This window comes from Neodiprion lecontei, chromosome 4 (assembly GCF_021901455.1).
Source record: "Neodiprion lecontei isolate iyNeoLeco1 chromosome 4, iyNeoLeco1.1, whole genome shotgun sequence".
In the NCBI taxonomy this organism is placed as follows: domain Eukaryota; kingdom Metazoa; phylum Arthropoda; class Insecta; order Hymenoptera; family Diprionidae; genus Neodiprion; species Neodiprion lecontei.
The window spans coordinates 22448181-22464388 of NC_060263.1; the positions used below are offsets into that span (position 1 = coordinate 22448181).

Sequence of the window (16208 nt, forward strand, 5' to 3'; positions counted from 1 at the left end):
TTTTAAGTAATAATTGGAGACTTTGGTAAGAAAGTTAAGGATGTTTATTCAAATAAGTAATGTAATTTGCTCGATTTGTAAAATGTTCGCGTGACTAGTTCAATAGGGATTGCTTGTTAGACATGAATTTTTCACGCTGATTTTGAATACCAAGTCAAATATCTATACATTTTAACGATACTCGAAAGTAGATAAAAATGGTCTGATTTAATGATAACAATGCTTCATATTGATTTCAAATCAAAAGGATGTGAAAAAAGTTATGACTGCTACATGTCAACGAATCTATCAAATTTTGGTGGTGGCGTGATGACGTTCCTTTGTGAAGGTAAGAATTTTATTATCCTTATTGATTGCTTGATTTTTTCCACAAGTCAATTATTCGATTGAGTGAATTATATGGGTTGGTTGAGCTTTTGAAGCATGGTTTTATACATGAGCTTTCTTGAAAAGGGTATATATGACTGAAAATAATACAGGAAAAATTCTTAAAAAAAAAAAAAAGAGTTTCGCGTGACGACTGTAAAAAGGATTGGAAATTTTTGGCGCATGGTTGCATATTTCGTCAGCAAACGTGCACTTTTTAATCGTATTGTTGGAAAGGCTCGAGTTACTTTCCGACCTCGTAACTTCCAGTCTTTCGCTGTCTCTCTCCATCTGTACTTCTTTTTTTTTTTTTTATTCCAGTACACGCGCATGCGTGAAGTAACATAAAATTCGATTACAAACAAGAATTTCGTTAATTCGATCTAACTGACACGCAAGACTCACCCTGTATCTGTTGAGTTTATTATTTCTCCTCAAAATAACCGAGTTGTTTCCATTTTCGATGATACCAGTATCGTTTCTCTTCGTCGCTGCATCATTAACCTCACAATCGTTATTCGGACTCGTAACGCGTCCCGTGTTTCCACTCGGAATCGCTATTACAGCTCGACGCATATCGGCGTTTCCTCCCCTGGACGTCACCATGATTCGTCTGTTGTTACAGATCACCTCTACTTTCGGCGGTGCCGTTGGATTTTGAGGATAGCTTTTGAGAGTAGCTTTAGGTGAGGACGAAACCTCGATGATGGAACTCAACGTCTCTGAGGCACGAGCATCGTTTCTAATCATCTTTCGCGGAGTGACGTCCCCGTTCCTGACGTTCGAATCAGACAACGGGATGACGTTCACTCCCTGATTACGTGCACCGTCATGGATAATCACATCGTCACCATCCGCCGCGTGTCCCAAACGGTTTCTGAACGATTTGGCTTGCTGTCGTTCCACCATCTTCTCCTGAAGATTTATGGCCAGTTCCTTGATCCTCGGCGAAGCGAAGACGCTTTTCTTCGGCAAAGCGGCCATGTGGGGTGTGATCTTGCCAATTTTCGTTACATTTTCACGATTTTCCAAACCGTTGTTATTACTCTTATCACCGTTGTTGATGTTGCTTATATTATTGATAATGTTGTTGTTGATTTTATTTTTATTGTTGTTGTTGTTGCTGTTTAAATTCATATTCTGCTTGGAAACGATCGGGGTAAGGGTATCGGTTTGACAATCGGTTTTACCAATTTGCTGACGTATATGCTTGAGCTTTGGGGCCAGGGAGTCGGCTCTCCGATCTTTTTGGATAACGTTTAATCGGACTGCACGTTCCGTAGGACGACGGGAATTTCTCCGCTGCATAACTGGGGGCAATTCGGTTGGTGAGTCGAAGTCATCGATAGCCACATCTTCCGGTTCCTCCTCCGCTACCTCCGGAACTACGTAAAGTCGTATTTTATGCATTTTATTTGATTTAAGTTTGGTAGTTGATTTTTTTGCTGTCCAAAATATGATACGAGAACGAAATTTCACTCACTTTCGTTAATTCATCGATTTTTTCTTCCTATTCTTGACAACTTGTACAAAAATAATCATCCCATTATTAATTCTATGCCCCTCTTCGTTCGTGTATTAAAAATTATTGAAAGTTCGTACGGTATTTAATTGATTTATCGCTCTTGAACGAAGACCAGCTTCATCCCGAGTTTTAAGCAAAGACACATTTTTTAGAATATTTTTTTTTTTTTAGAAATACTCAAACATCGTGACAATAGATTGGTTAACGTATATATTTATTCATGCTTGTTATTTTGCAGAGTCTGGTATGGATTTTATTCCTCTTGATGGGCCCTGAAAGCAAATGAATAATCTTTATTGCGTATACTTGAATCATTCGTTACATTCTAGTAATTTATTTTCCAATCGAAATCTACTGTATGTAGTATGGAATAACGAAATATGTAGGTAGATACGTAAAATACACGTGTACATAAACCGCGTGAGAAAAATGTAAAAAACGTAAGGGGTTTTTCAAAATTACAGCCTGCATCCTACACCAATATAATGGCTATATATCTATGCAATAAATGCGCAAAAATGTATAACCTATGTAATTTTATGTGGAAGATAAGGAATTCAGGTTGTAAAACGATTTGTTCTATTACAGACAACCATCGACGGAGCCTACCTTTGATATCAATGAAGTGAGTGAGGGAATGTTTGTAATGCCTGGTAAACGCGGGATAGAATTTTGCTAATTCCGACCTATCTTCATTTTTGAAACTTCTATAAACTTATGTACAGCATTTTTGTATGGTGCCGCTCTATCAAGTTGTCGGAACTGTCCGTCAGGAGAATTCGATTGCCTCGGAAACGAGTATAGAACAGAGTTACGTATTTTTCTGGATATTCTCGGTTTCTAGACAAGACAGGAACCTCTCATTCTTGGTCCGATCCGACTTCCCGTTACGCCAGAAGTGTGCATGCAAGTAATCGTAAGTCGGAACAAATTGAAAATGGAAGGTTTTCGTCACGAATGGTAATCCCATATACCCTGGAAATTCCAGATCTCTTTTTTTTTATCCATTTCAGAGATTGTCGTTTGAGAATAAAAACGCCTATATTTTTAGAGTATCATTCCCGCATTTACCATAAAAGTTCCGATCCGATTTCCCGTTATTTATTGTAAAGAAATTAATTTTTATCAACCGTATTATGAATAATTCCTCGGGCACAATTACGTTTAAATATTACCTCCACGCGTTACGCGACTTCACTCGCATCCTGATTCTGTAACAAACGGTATACCTAACCTACCCATAATAGTTATAACGTTACACCACACATCGCACTTTCAGCTGCGGCATACAGACTGCGTTTCCACGCTCCGTATCCGTACAAGTGAAAACTCTCGCTGCTTCCTGTCAATTGTTGCGCCTTCTTTTTCCTTTATTTTCCTACTTTTTTTCCCTTTGCAGATATACGAATAAAACATGTGTACGCAGTAGGGTATACAAAAACGCACCAAACCTTAACAGTTAACAACGGATAACGTATCTAATTCTATGATCAAAATTTCCCATAAACACCTATCGTAGAATTAACTGTTTTTGAAAGCAAACCATTCGAGTGTACTAGATTTTTAACCGTTTCAAAGCTATATTAAAAAATAAAGGATCGATCGGATATGCAAATTTTTCTTTCTTAATTCCAGTATTTTTGATTTTTCTATTTCTGAAGAGATCTTTGTATAATAGCTCTGTTGCTATTTCGACAAGTATTCAATCTGCGACTATCTCGCAATAAAATTGATAAAAAGGCACGATTTTTCGGTCATCAGCCTCCTTATGTGTATAAAACTGGTGTCGCTCAAAAATCATTGCGTAGAAACGGAGATATCGATTCAAATAACGTGAAAAAATTCTGGAACACTCTATAACCATGATATTTCAATGCAAATTAGTTATCTTCAACAAATTGAAATTTTCAACGAGAAAGAAAAAATTCACAAAACGACAAAATACGGGAAAATAGATCATTCCACTCGAAAAATCATAACTTACTGAATTTTCAATATTTCGAGCTGGAAATTGACTGACATGAGTAGCTCTCGGGACAAATATACTAAAAAGAAAAAAAAAAATTTGAAGATACCGCGCGATGAAAAAAATTATCATTTATTTAAGTGAAGTCGAATTTTTGGAAAACGAAAAATATTTCATCGTTTATCTCGGATCAAATCAAATTGTTTTACATATTATACATATGGAATTCGCGGTTAACACGTCGTGGATAGTGACGGTTATAACTCTTGATAAAATGTACAAGGTATAACAAGTTGTGTAAATATCCCTGAAGTTAATAAAAAATTCTGACACCGAGCACGCGCACGAATCGCAGCTACCGTCGTTCAACCCCTCATCCCAACTGTCTTACGCATGACTAGCCAACGCATTCCTCAAGCAGATCGCTGTAACTCTTCGAACGCGTTGCGCAAGAGGCACGACACGCCGCAAGCACTCTCTGTACTGCACGCGTGCATAATTATTCACGAATACGGGTTTACCAATACGTGCCTATAAATGATATGCATATATGCCAACCAATGCACAGATACTCCGCGTTCGGTATGATAATTGCAAACTGGTTGAACTATCCGAGAGGATTACTTGCGTCAATGTTGCAGTTGGCTTTGTGTATGTTTTAAAATTCAAACGACGATTGAAAGATTTGATAGAGTGTTAGAAATTGCATATCATTTGTTTCAACCTCTTTGTACTTCGCTTAGATACGTCAATTTTTCATTCGATTTGAAATAAAAAATTTCGACGAAACTGTAACATTTGAAATGATGTACAGACGTTTGAGTTAAGAAATATATCATTTTTACAGATATTCGTCAAGTATCGTTGTGTTGTCAATGATTTTTTTTGGTGATACAAATATCCTCAACTCTTCCAGGTTTTTCAATGTTCTACGTGGAGGAACAACCTTTATAGTCTCGCACAGATTTTACATCCTAAGAACTCTGGAGTGACGGACTGGTGTAAGCTTTTTCATGATAAATCCATACTAACGGAATACGAACAGAAGAGATGAAATAATAAGTTTTTCAGGAGTACTGACTGTAAAATTGTCGTAGCGAGTGTTTGTATATTGTTATACTAGAACAGAAATGAATTTTTGACTCTTGCGAAAGTATCTAAAGTTTCAAACGCGCAACGTTAGTAGTTTTACTCCAAGTATCACGAATCACATAACAAATCTACGTGACAGGAGCGTAAAACGCTGTCTCAAAACGTGATTGAAAAAGACGCCACCTCAAAACATAAACGGTAACGAAGGTATCACAAGATTGAATTATTTTCTCCACAACTGATTTGGCACGCTCTTTTCCGATCGTATTTTCAGTCAGCATGTTAACTACAAGACCCGATACGTCGGCAAAGAAATTCATGCCATAAAGAAGCTTCGAAAAATAAAATCTTTATTCGAAAGTTGAGTTCATCGTTGAAACATCACCGAATCAGTTCTATTTTACACGTTTTTTTCTGGATATTCGACGAGTTTGGCACACTGGAGACGTGCCACACACGACTAAGCGGGATATAGGATTTCAGGAAACCTGTTCTGAGCTAATTGTATATTGGCTGCCATCCGATTACGGGGATGTCACTCGAGTGGTGCGGCCCTATCTATAGGGGCGCACTGATGCGGCCTCTCTTTCGCTGTTTTTATTATTATTTTTTTTTTTTTGTCTTTTATCGGATTTTATTTCTGCGGATCGGGTCGAGCCCTTTGTCCAACATGCCGTACCGCATCGCCATAGTTCTCGAATTACAACCCGGTGAATGGGTATATACAAACACTCCAGGATCATTGTACGCGTGCTATTATGCGAAATAAAAATGGATGGGATTGACAGTCTGGATAAAAAGTTTGATCAACATGTTTGAAATTATTAAACTTTCGCGTTTCTAATACGATTGTAATGTTTTGGTCACATTCTGTTCAACATAGGGATCTACAAAGATCGTCCAAAAAATACATGAATAGTTGTGTCCACAGAGGATGACAAAAGGTTGGTGTAAATACAGTAAAACAATAGCATTTGTAAACGGTTTTTTTCTCTTTTATTAACTTTTGCGTCAGCCTGTAGGTTCCATTCATCCTTAAAGACGAGTTTTCAAGAGGGTGTATTTTTATTGCTGATGAGAACTCGACCATTTTTTTGCACTATTCATATTTCGAAACTCGTTTATCAAGATTACGGTGTAGCCCCCCCCCCGTCGTTGTTATACCACACCAGCCGCCATTTTTGAGCCAACCTTGAAAATTTGCACCATCTGTTTGCAGCCTACTCGCTAATATTGCCATGGTTTTCGTAAATTTTGCGTTAAAAGAAGTATTTTTTTGCAGGACTGACGATACGACCTGAGATTAAATAATTTGCAAGAGGTGATTCACTCATAGATCGGGTGACGAGCAATTTGAAATGATTACAAGTGATTTTAAATGATTTCAAATAATTTCACGCGATTTTAAAATGGCGTGTGATTTTAATACGTTAATGCAAGTGCGATTTCACGCGATTACTCGCCTATAGACCTGATTTCGAGTCGTTTCAATCGATGTCAATCGATTTCAAAGTCATTGTTTTTTAAAATGATTTACGATTTCAACAAGTGAATATCCCCTCGATAATTTACTGTTGAAATAGGAGTGATTGCACCATCTCGACGGCTAAGCGAAACAACATCTTTTCTCAAATTAACTCTCAAATCAAGAATAAGAAGCATGAAACGATGTGGTTCGAAAGTCTAGAAATGGTTATCAACCGTGTTTAGATATATACGGCGTGTGAGACGAGTGTTTGAAACTGACCTATGATTATTCTCGTAGAAGTACCTCTTCGGCTGAAAACCGTGACTCGACTCGCGACCGATAATACTGGTGTACAATAGAAAGACGAGTCTACGTCCCTGCTCATGTAAACACCGAGAGTGATGATCTGAGCTGTGTGTTTTGCAAGAACAAGCCTTACACATCGAACTCCGCAGACCTTTCAAAATGGGTTTTTTCATTTCAAAAAGGACCGCGCGTTTCACGGGATAGAAAACAATACAAAATCTCATGGTGACATTATCCATGGATTTTATCGACTTCGAGTAAATTTGCTCCGAGTTACAAGATCTCTACAAGCTTATTGCACTCTTTGTATTGCAAATGGTGAGACGGCGTTCGTTCTTATTATACCTGCGATAAATCAGCGCACGATGTTATTATTCTGACGGTAAATAAACGGCGAGTGTAAAAAGTGCCACAAGCAGCTGCTGAGTGAGTTGATGCGTATCACGCGGGGCTAACCAGCTATGTACGATTGAAATAAACGGACTAGCTTGCTCATGAAGCTATTCAGTAATGTCACGAGGTCGGACACAACCGCATTGCGAGCTCGAAATAACCATCGGTAAACCGTAACAACGGATACAACTTGCATTGTTCTACTGTACATACGGATGTTTGCTAAATAAGTATCCCTCAATATACGCATACATACGTACATACCTGTTATCCGCATTTACAACCGCAAATAAATTTGTTTCAAACTGAATGGGTTCTTCTTTTTTTTAGACAAATAATAAGGCAAACATGATGAATATTTGAGAATATTATTGATACTTTGATAGTTTGACTGAAATAAATAAATAAATCCTAGAGATCAGAGTCGTCAGAGCATTTACGAATAATATACTATCAGAAGTAGTCGTCAAAACTTGGATTAGTTTCCTGATTATTCCAGAAATAATCACCCCAAACTGAAATAGTGAAATGTGTAATAGTACCTACAAATTTAATAGGCCTTTCGTGGTGCGAAAAAAACGATTATTCTAATAATTGGACAATTCGAGTCAAGCAAAAATCATGTCGAAAACGTGTACAAAGAAGAAGTGAAAAACTTACGAAGCGATGTACGAAAAGATATTGTAACTTAATCGAGAGGATATCAAAAAATTTACTTCCGGGATCGTCTGGATAGAAATGTCTTGGAATAAGTAACGGAGAAACACAGGCTTGTGAGGTGCAACTGAATTAAATTAAAGCATCTTCTAACTGCAAAATAAAAAAAAAAATTTCTATACCTCGTAATATCAACTAATTGAACCCACTCATTAGTAATTTGAGAGATAATTTCTAATTTCATTCAAAATATTTTTCAATTTCAGGTGAAAATATTCATTTAACTTTCAGTTATTAAATCAAATAGGTACTCAGTAATTACGACAATGATAATAATTGATACTTATCGAAAATCGATTATTTTTGGTAATTTTTAGGCTGTAGTTCGTTCTACATGAATTATCTACAACAGATTTAGCTTCTGTTTTTTGATTTATACAGAGAAAAACAGAACATGAAATCATTATAGGTTAAAAATAAGTAAATTACCGCATACCTAATGAAAAGCTAAACTTTTGTTAAATCGTCGACAATCTACGTCATGCAATCTGTAGATATTGAATTTACGAACGTAGAGAGTTATAACAATCTACCGACATTGCAGAATCGACATGCTTGCGGAGTGAAGAAAATATTACGATAGTGTATTTATCGCTGTGAGTTGTTTAGATTGGTAATTGAAGTTCCTTGTGATTGAAATTTGGGGGTTTTATCACGGCTCTGTATTAAGGAGATGCTATTGTTCTCACAAAAATGTACGGCATCGTGGCTAACTCCGAATCTTTTTCAAGTAGTCTTGAAAATAAGGAAGACTATTTAATTTATTTCCACAGGTCTCGTGCACTCTCTCTCCGAATTTTCACGCCGGTTCAATTCTACGAGCTAATGCGATTTAAATTGATTTACACGACTGCTCTTTGAACACCTCCACGAACAGTCTCGAATATTCGACGAAAGGTTTTGTGAAATATATAACATCGCACTAGGTAATTCAAACTTGAACTTACAACGAAACTAGTAGCAAACGCCAATAAATGCTCGATTCTTCCTATCGGATGGCCCTTCACTCGTCCTAACCACGAGATTAAAGTACTCCACGTGATACAATAAAATCATGAGAATAAAAATTGTGACATGAATGTAAAAGAGCATCTTTAAGGGGAAATCGTTATTTAACGATTTCAGGATTGCTCGGAAATCGATCGGTAAACCGTTAATCAGCAGCACATGTATTCCTATGTTGTACCAAAATGGTAGATCATACAAGTCAATCCGGCATTGCAAAATCAGTAATTTAACTACCAAATTTTCACCAATTTCAACCTCTTAAGAAAACTAGCAAAAAAAAAAAAAAACTGATGTACTTACTTGTTTATGGATGAACGACGTTGGATAAAACGATCACAACACAAACAATTGCCATCCCACTTGCGGACGTGCTGCATACACCGCACATGCAGACTTTCAACGCGACTTTACTGTAAACACGAGCGAAGTTTACAGAGAGCGAGAAACACCGCGACTGACAACAATCATCGATCGCGGGTTGCGGATGAGAACGGAACAAGCAGGCAGGTAGGTATAGGTATAGGTGTAGGTACAGGTATAAACCACAGAACAAACACACGCAGGACGGTACTCGAAGCCCACGTGGTTCTCGTAACGTCGGGTCGATCCGGAACAACCGATGGAACGAGACTGATTGGAGCGGCGAGTCGAATGCGAACGCACGCGTTCCATTCGATTTACTCCAGTACAGCGGGTGAGAAAAGGTGAGATCGCGGGGTGTGAGAATAGCCGAACGATTAGCAGGTGAGCGTAGGTAGGACATGCACTTGGTAGGTACACGGGGCAAGAGCTGGGAGGCTGCACTCGCCGTGGGGGAAAAGCGTAAATAAAAGCGGCGTGTACTTGTTGCGATTCGGACCTGCCGGAGGTAAACAAGAAACTCGGACGATTCAACGGCGAGGTGGGAAGGAAGGGTCGACCTTGCGAGGAATGGACCGCGGACCGTGAGGTCGGTGCGCTAACCAAGTTTCGTCGAATCTTTGTGATCCTGTGAAAGAGCGGTCGAACACTGCCGACGGCGATCGGTTGGCCGTGCTTGCGGAATTATGTCGAGCGAGCAGGAGAAAATAAATTTATTTCGATTCGTGAAGTCTTGGAACTCGCGATCAGGTGAATTTGTCGTTTTTAGTTCATTGGAGGGGAGCAAAGTCACGTGGATTTACTCAAAGTCACTTCGAGTATTTTGAATTAACGTAACGTATTTTGAATTCATAGTCTTCGAGGCAGGCTCGCTCTATCCTCGAATAGCATTGAGTAGGATATCTGTGGAAACGGTTCGGCATGACACTTTTTAACATCCTCGCGAAGGCCTCTATGTTCTTTGGTCTTTATCGTCGGGTGGATATTCTATTGATTAATTATTTTGAGAATTAATGGAATTAAATGACAGTGACAGTTCGGTAAGTTAGCTGGTTTGATCTACTTGTAAATAGAATTCTATGAACTGTTTTAAATTTTCGTTTGGAATTAAAAATTTCATGGATATCGACATTTTGGATGATTCGGAATCTCCGATTTTTCCCTTCCTCGTCACTCGTTGATAAGTGTCGGAAACGGATGTAATTTCCAGTGTCATTTTTATACACTGTACTGATTTATACGACGGTCTACATCGGATAAGATAAAGTAACCTCAAATGTTTTCAGAATCCGCATTTAAGAAAATTCGCACGATTTTCTTAATTTTCATTCACGAGGTAGTATAAACATCGAAATACAAGTTACAGGTTTGTTATTGGTATGCCTTTTCCGTCTGATTTTTTTACGTGAAATGAAAAGCGCACATCTTTCGCGAACAGTACTGATAACAAGGGCATTATGCGAAACGAACTGTAGAATTTGAATTCAACAACCTAGATTTTCAATCACTTTACATGTCAACTCGACGTGCAATTGACTCTGGTCACCATTGATTTCGCTGCGTTTTCTTTATCTTTCAGTACTTGGTTTCAGTATTAGAAATTCATTTATGGCAAATGTGTCGCGAATATGCTTCCTTTTTAACTTTAAGCTAAAGTTAAAGAATCATGTGCGTTGGCAGAAATTGTGATTAATTAAATTATTGAACACGAACGAATGACAAAATAATAACATATTCTGTCAACTGTTACAGGGATTCATTTTGTATAACGACGGTAACAGCCAGATTCAAGTGAACGGTATACCTATTTGATCACAAGTTATGACAGTTACTCTAATCAGTTAATAAAGTTTAGATTACACTATTACACAAATTATCAACAAGAAAACGCTTATAATGAACATTAGACAAATCATCGGTGACGTACGACGAATATCAAATTGTTTCACGTGAACCAGCTAAGTAAAAAAGTATCTAGAAAATTTAAAAGTTCAAGTATACATAAAAAAAAACCAATATAAAAACAGAAATAGAGAAATGGTAATAAGCATTAGAAAAATATAAAAAATATCGATCAGCTACGAAAATTTGTAAGGTTTCAGAAAGTTAATTTCTAAAAATAGTTCTCCTTACCAGATGTTTAAACTTACTCGGTAAAAGTCAAGATTGTTTAAAAATCTTGAAATGAAGTGCAAGAAAAAGTAAGTATACCTAATACTACAGGATTTTCAAGGTTTATCCATTTCAGAGTGTGTCGTGCGTCGACGTACGACTTACTTTTTACCAGAGTATTGAACTTGAGAAAGTTGTGAGCATTCCGAATCGAAGAGGGAGGTATTGTGTTTGTATAATATAAAAAAAAATTAAACTCATTTCGAAAAATTGCAACAGTATTGATAATCGAGCTTTGAATTCTAATTGCTCGAAGATATTTTTCTAACACCATACAGTGGGATGAGCTCGAGGCAGTGATTTTGTTAATCTGATGCTATAATCGAGTGGATTAATTCGCAGGTTTTTGCATTATTCTTAAAGAGACCAGAAAATGCAAGTTTCCTTCACGATCCAACAATTTACTCATCGTAGTAGAATGACGCTTGTTATGCATATTGATGAGAATCTGCAAATGGTTGCCCTTTTTCATCACTTGACCGTTAGGGCAAGCGAGTTCTTTTTAAATTTGGATCGATTTCTATAGCAAGCTCTATTCCAATGGTTTTGAATTGTTGAATATCACAGTAAATATCTATTTTATCACTCCGTTCGAACGTAATCCAAAAACTTGTTTCATGCAATGAAGCCGGTTAAAAACGAGGATAGATCCCCTTAATTCTATAACAACCAAGATACCGGCGGGGCTAACACGATGCATATGAATGTGTTCTTTTTACCATCAGTCCATGGGCACGGCTGTCCGCAAGTCGATAGTCGACGTTCTCTTTATTCTGCGCATTGCAGCGACCACAGATGGCTCTACTTGTCGCAGTGTTTACAAAACAGTGCCCGTTGCACGTAGAATTTGAATCTTCAAATCCCAACCAACCGGCTGTCGAGCAACAAGTTGCAGTAGCCGTTCCGCAGCTAATCAAACCTCCGTTACACCCCCCGCATATCGTAACGAGCCAAGTATCACGGATGCCCCTCTACATATTTCCGTAGAACAAATACATATCTATTATCGAAGTGAACAGACTTTGTTGCATAAAAGGAATATGATGGTACCTAGATGCGGCGTAACTGCAGCAGATTTACGGATGCACCAACTAATCGTAAAACGAATTGAAAAGCTATGTAGCTTTGTAACAATTCAAATATAATTAATTGGACGTAAAAATGCAAAAGAGAAACAAGTGATCAGACAAATATCACACGAATCACGGTAATGCATCAAGTAATCCTATGAACTTCACGAAAAAATACCCCAAAGCCGTCCGTCGCACCGATAGTTCGTTGCTCTTCCGTCACCGACGATCGGGGTAGACGCGGACAATTGTAGACAAATTTAACTCGAACGTTGACTTACCGCCTGACTTTTTGCACTCCTCAGTGTGTCACGCCTTCGCACTTTGCACTGGTAATCACTCAGCCCTCGGAGATAGTTATTCTCCTTGTCGTAAGCGCTTATAATCGGCTTACGCGAAGCGTTTACAACTTTCTTACGCGGCGCCATGTTGGGGTGTTTGTTTCGTACTTGGACCACATATTCCTGGCAGCGCACGCCGCACTACCTATCCTGTAAAATTATGGCGCTTGGGCCCGAGTAGCCAAACAAAGACGGATAGCGGAAAGGCCCTTGGAGCGACAGAGAGCAGGGAACCCGTAAGAGGATGCTGTTAGTCAGTCCTTACCGACCGCGCCGATTGTCACTTATTCGGACTATTGCCAAAGCCTATACGATCACTGATGTGAAAATTCCATAGTAGTGCAACAATACCGAATGCAAATACCAACAAAAAAAAAAAAAAAAATTGTGTTTTATGCGACAAATATTGCCAAAAGATGTATTCCTGTTCCGATTGAATGATTATGTGCTGTCCCAGAGTAAAATATAGTCTACGGATTTCGATCGCGACGGATAAGACGTGGTGTGCTGGATCTCCGCTCTGATCTCCGTCTGCTATAAGTAATCTGCAAATAGGATCTTTGGTAATCTATTTTGTATTTAACCTGCAGGCGTGTTGTCCGTCGGCAAGACAGGCTACCTAATATTTAAAGTTCCGTAAACCTTCGAATGGTCGATTTATTGACTCTCGATCAAATATCGTGGTTGCACCTTTACCGATCGTGTGATCTCTGTATTGAAATCATTCTTTTAAACAGCACTATCCAAATCAGAAAGTCTACTGAAGATTGGAAAAGTAATAACGAGTAAAAGGAAATATTGCAGCACCCTTTTTTATGTTCATACTATATGAAAAGTAGACTACAATTCTTCTTCTTTCTCTTTTTGGCTACATCTCATGAGGTCAAGTGCCAGAAACTGTGATTTTTATGTAAGAAATGTATACAATGAAAGAATATAGGAAGGTATCTAGATGGACCTAACGGCCATTATTACGAGTGATGTCATTTCCTGCGTGGGATATTCCATATTCGAATAGATTACACACCCTACTGAAATTCATTGGCTCTGAATTTTATATACCATCGAAGCGAGGGTGCAACTAGTACTATGTTCAAAATAAGTATGACAAAACTAGGCCCCAGTTAGATCAACAAAGTATGACATTCAATCGGTGCAAATTTTTTATTTTTATTATGTACTTATTTTATTTGAAGTATATACCTGTAATAGTAACGACGTTTAAATCGATAAAAAGAACAATTTCACATCACTGCCCCGATGTAGAGGTCCTTAATTGTTCGTAGTTCGGTTTAGACAGTTCCTGAAATTAGTTTGATTCTCATTTCTCAAAGCGTTTTGCAATACACCCCGAGGAGATGGGCGCGGTTCTACGTGGTAATTTATACAAACGTAGGGAGAAGAGATGTCTAAAATTTTACTTTCACTCTCACCGATAAGCCAACCGGCAGGCACAGCGAATGGGCCTCGGTAAGCCTAACAAATATAGTACACAGCCATAAATATTCATGAAACCCGATCAATTTCGGTTCACACCAGCTGATCATGCATCACTTTTGAAATGATGCGGAATAAATAAATCATCTCGAATCCTTGATTTAAAATTAATGTCCATTCGCATTGACCATTCCCACTACTATTGTTCATTCTATTTTGTAAGGCACAATAAGCGAAAAAAAATTCCAGGCGTAAGACTAAACATATAATTGCATGTTATACGTTCAAAATGACGTCAATTTCGGAACGTAACGTATCGAGATACCTACTGTCAGATTTCGCTGCAGAGTGACGGCATTCAAATGACATATAATACAGATCGGTCGGTCCTCCATTTCGCAACTTTACCTAACCGATCTCGTTAAGAGCGGAGTTCTGTTCTCATCAATCTTGATTCACCCGACATTCGCTCTTGGAACACAGGATAATTCGACCATAGTACTTGTCCATAAGGTTTTATGAAAATAGTGTTTCTCTTGCAAGAGGATAGAATAATACTCAACGGTGATCGGTAAATTGCACCAATACATTATGCCACTGATCTGCCAAAGGACATTCCGTGAAGTTTTAACATTCTCTCACCAAGAGTGTGGAGTGGCTTTACTTTCGACAGGTTTGATTCATTCACAAGCACAGACATCTACCATTGAATGTATCCTCTTCACTTTCATTCATAAAAGCTTCGCCCTCCGCTTGAGGCTTACGCACCTACGAGCGGTTTTCTGGTAAATGATTACATGCAACTATATTTCATTAGATTCTTGATCAAAGCCAATATTCGAATTCTGTTATCATTTTTTAGTTTCCCTAGATGTTGCTTTTCTTTTCCCCTCCCCATTTCGTTCGTTTTTGGACAGGATATGAACCGTGTAAATAAAACTGCACATAATGGGTGACCATTTATTCGTCGTACCGTTTGACATATTACGTCACCCGTGAGAACGTCGGTATTATTCCCTACCCTGTGCGCCCGTCAGGATGAAATGTCAGTTACAAGTCACTGCCCTATTTTACTTACACACATGTGATATTACGTATGTAAACGAACGAGTCCAAAAGTTACGGGCGGCGGACTCGACGGGTGTTACGTAAATGTAACTTATCAATGTATGTATGTACACATATAATATAGAATAAATGTCTTTTTGATCGTAGTTACGTTTCTATAATACAACCGACTATTAACAAACCAGCTGGTGTTGGTTCGCGAACACTAAGGAAGCGAATACAAAAATTTTATTGATCTTCGGGGATGATTGATTAATATTTTTAGCATACAATTAAATGATTGATTGACTAATTCCGAGTGCACGGCGTACCTATATCGTTTTATCTTGGGTAAGTTGTCAAAAATAAAACTTATCAATAGACTCTGTACAGTTGCCCACCAAATACCTATGGTAAAAAAATAATACAGATGCATAAGAAAAAGCGCGAAACCATCGAAAAGTCTTTGTTAAATGTATGATTCATTTTTTTCTACCGATAATATCTTGAAAATCAGAAAGTACATACATATAAATTGAATCGTACTGGATTATAAATCTGTTTATTGAGGAAGAATAATATTGGGGTTAGCAATGAGTTTAGATATGGATGTTTTTGATCGATCAATGTGATCTTCATGTAAGTAGTCATAGTGACACTGTTTGAAACGAAGAAAGAATTTTTACTGGGTTGGTACCACTTTACCTTACTTGGGGCAAATTTTTACACCTATGGTACTTTTGAGGAGATCAGACAAACCGCGTCGTGTGTTTGAACACCTTTCAGCAAATCGAAATGCCGAGTGTAGACAAATAGACATCAGATTTCTTGATCGCTTCGTTTTTTGATAAACGATCGGATATCCGGCATTTGATCGTATGCATGATGAATTTTCCTTCCGTGGTCGCTCTTCCGAATAACGAATAAGAGATTGCGGTGC

At 38.1% G+C, this 16208-nt stretch overlaps 1 protein-coding gene across 2 annotated transcripts in view; it reads right to left on the reverse strand.

Annotated features, from left to right (window-relative positions):
* LOC107224442 (rhotekin) overlaps positions 1 to 12871 on the reverse strand; it is a 73619-nt gene extending 60748 nt beyond the window's left edge. Inside the window, exons 1-2 of one of the 2 annotated variants that reach the window (XM_015664496.2) lie at positions 9142 to 9444; positions 772 to 2163 (exon numbers count right to left, since the gene is read on the reverse strand). In XM_015664496.2, the coding sequence (XP_015519982.2) occupies positions 772 to 1776 (1005 nt within the window). In that variant the 5' untranslated portion in view covers positions 1777 to 2163; positions 9142 to 9444. Of the gene's footprint in view, positions 1 to 771; positions 2164 to 9141; positions 9445 to 12724 lie in introns of those variants that run through there. The other variant, XM_046736685.1, reaches the window with a different exon arrangement.
* Between the last annotated feature and the right edge of the window lie 3337 nt (positions 12872 to 16208).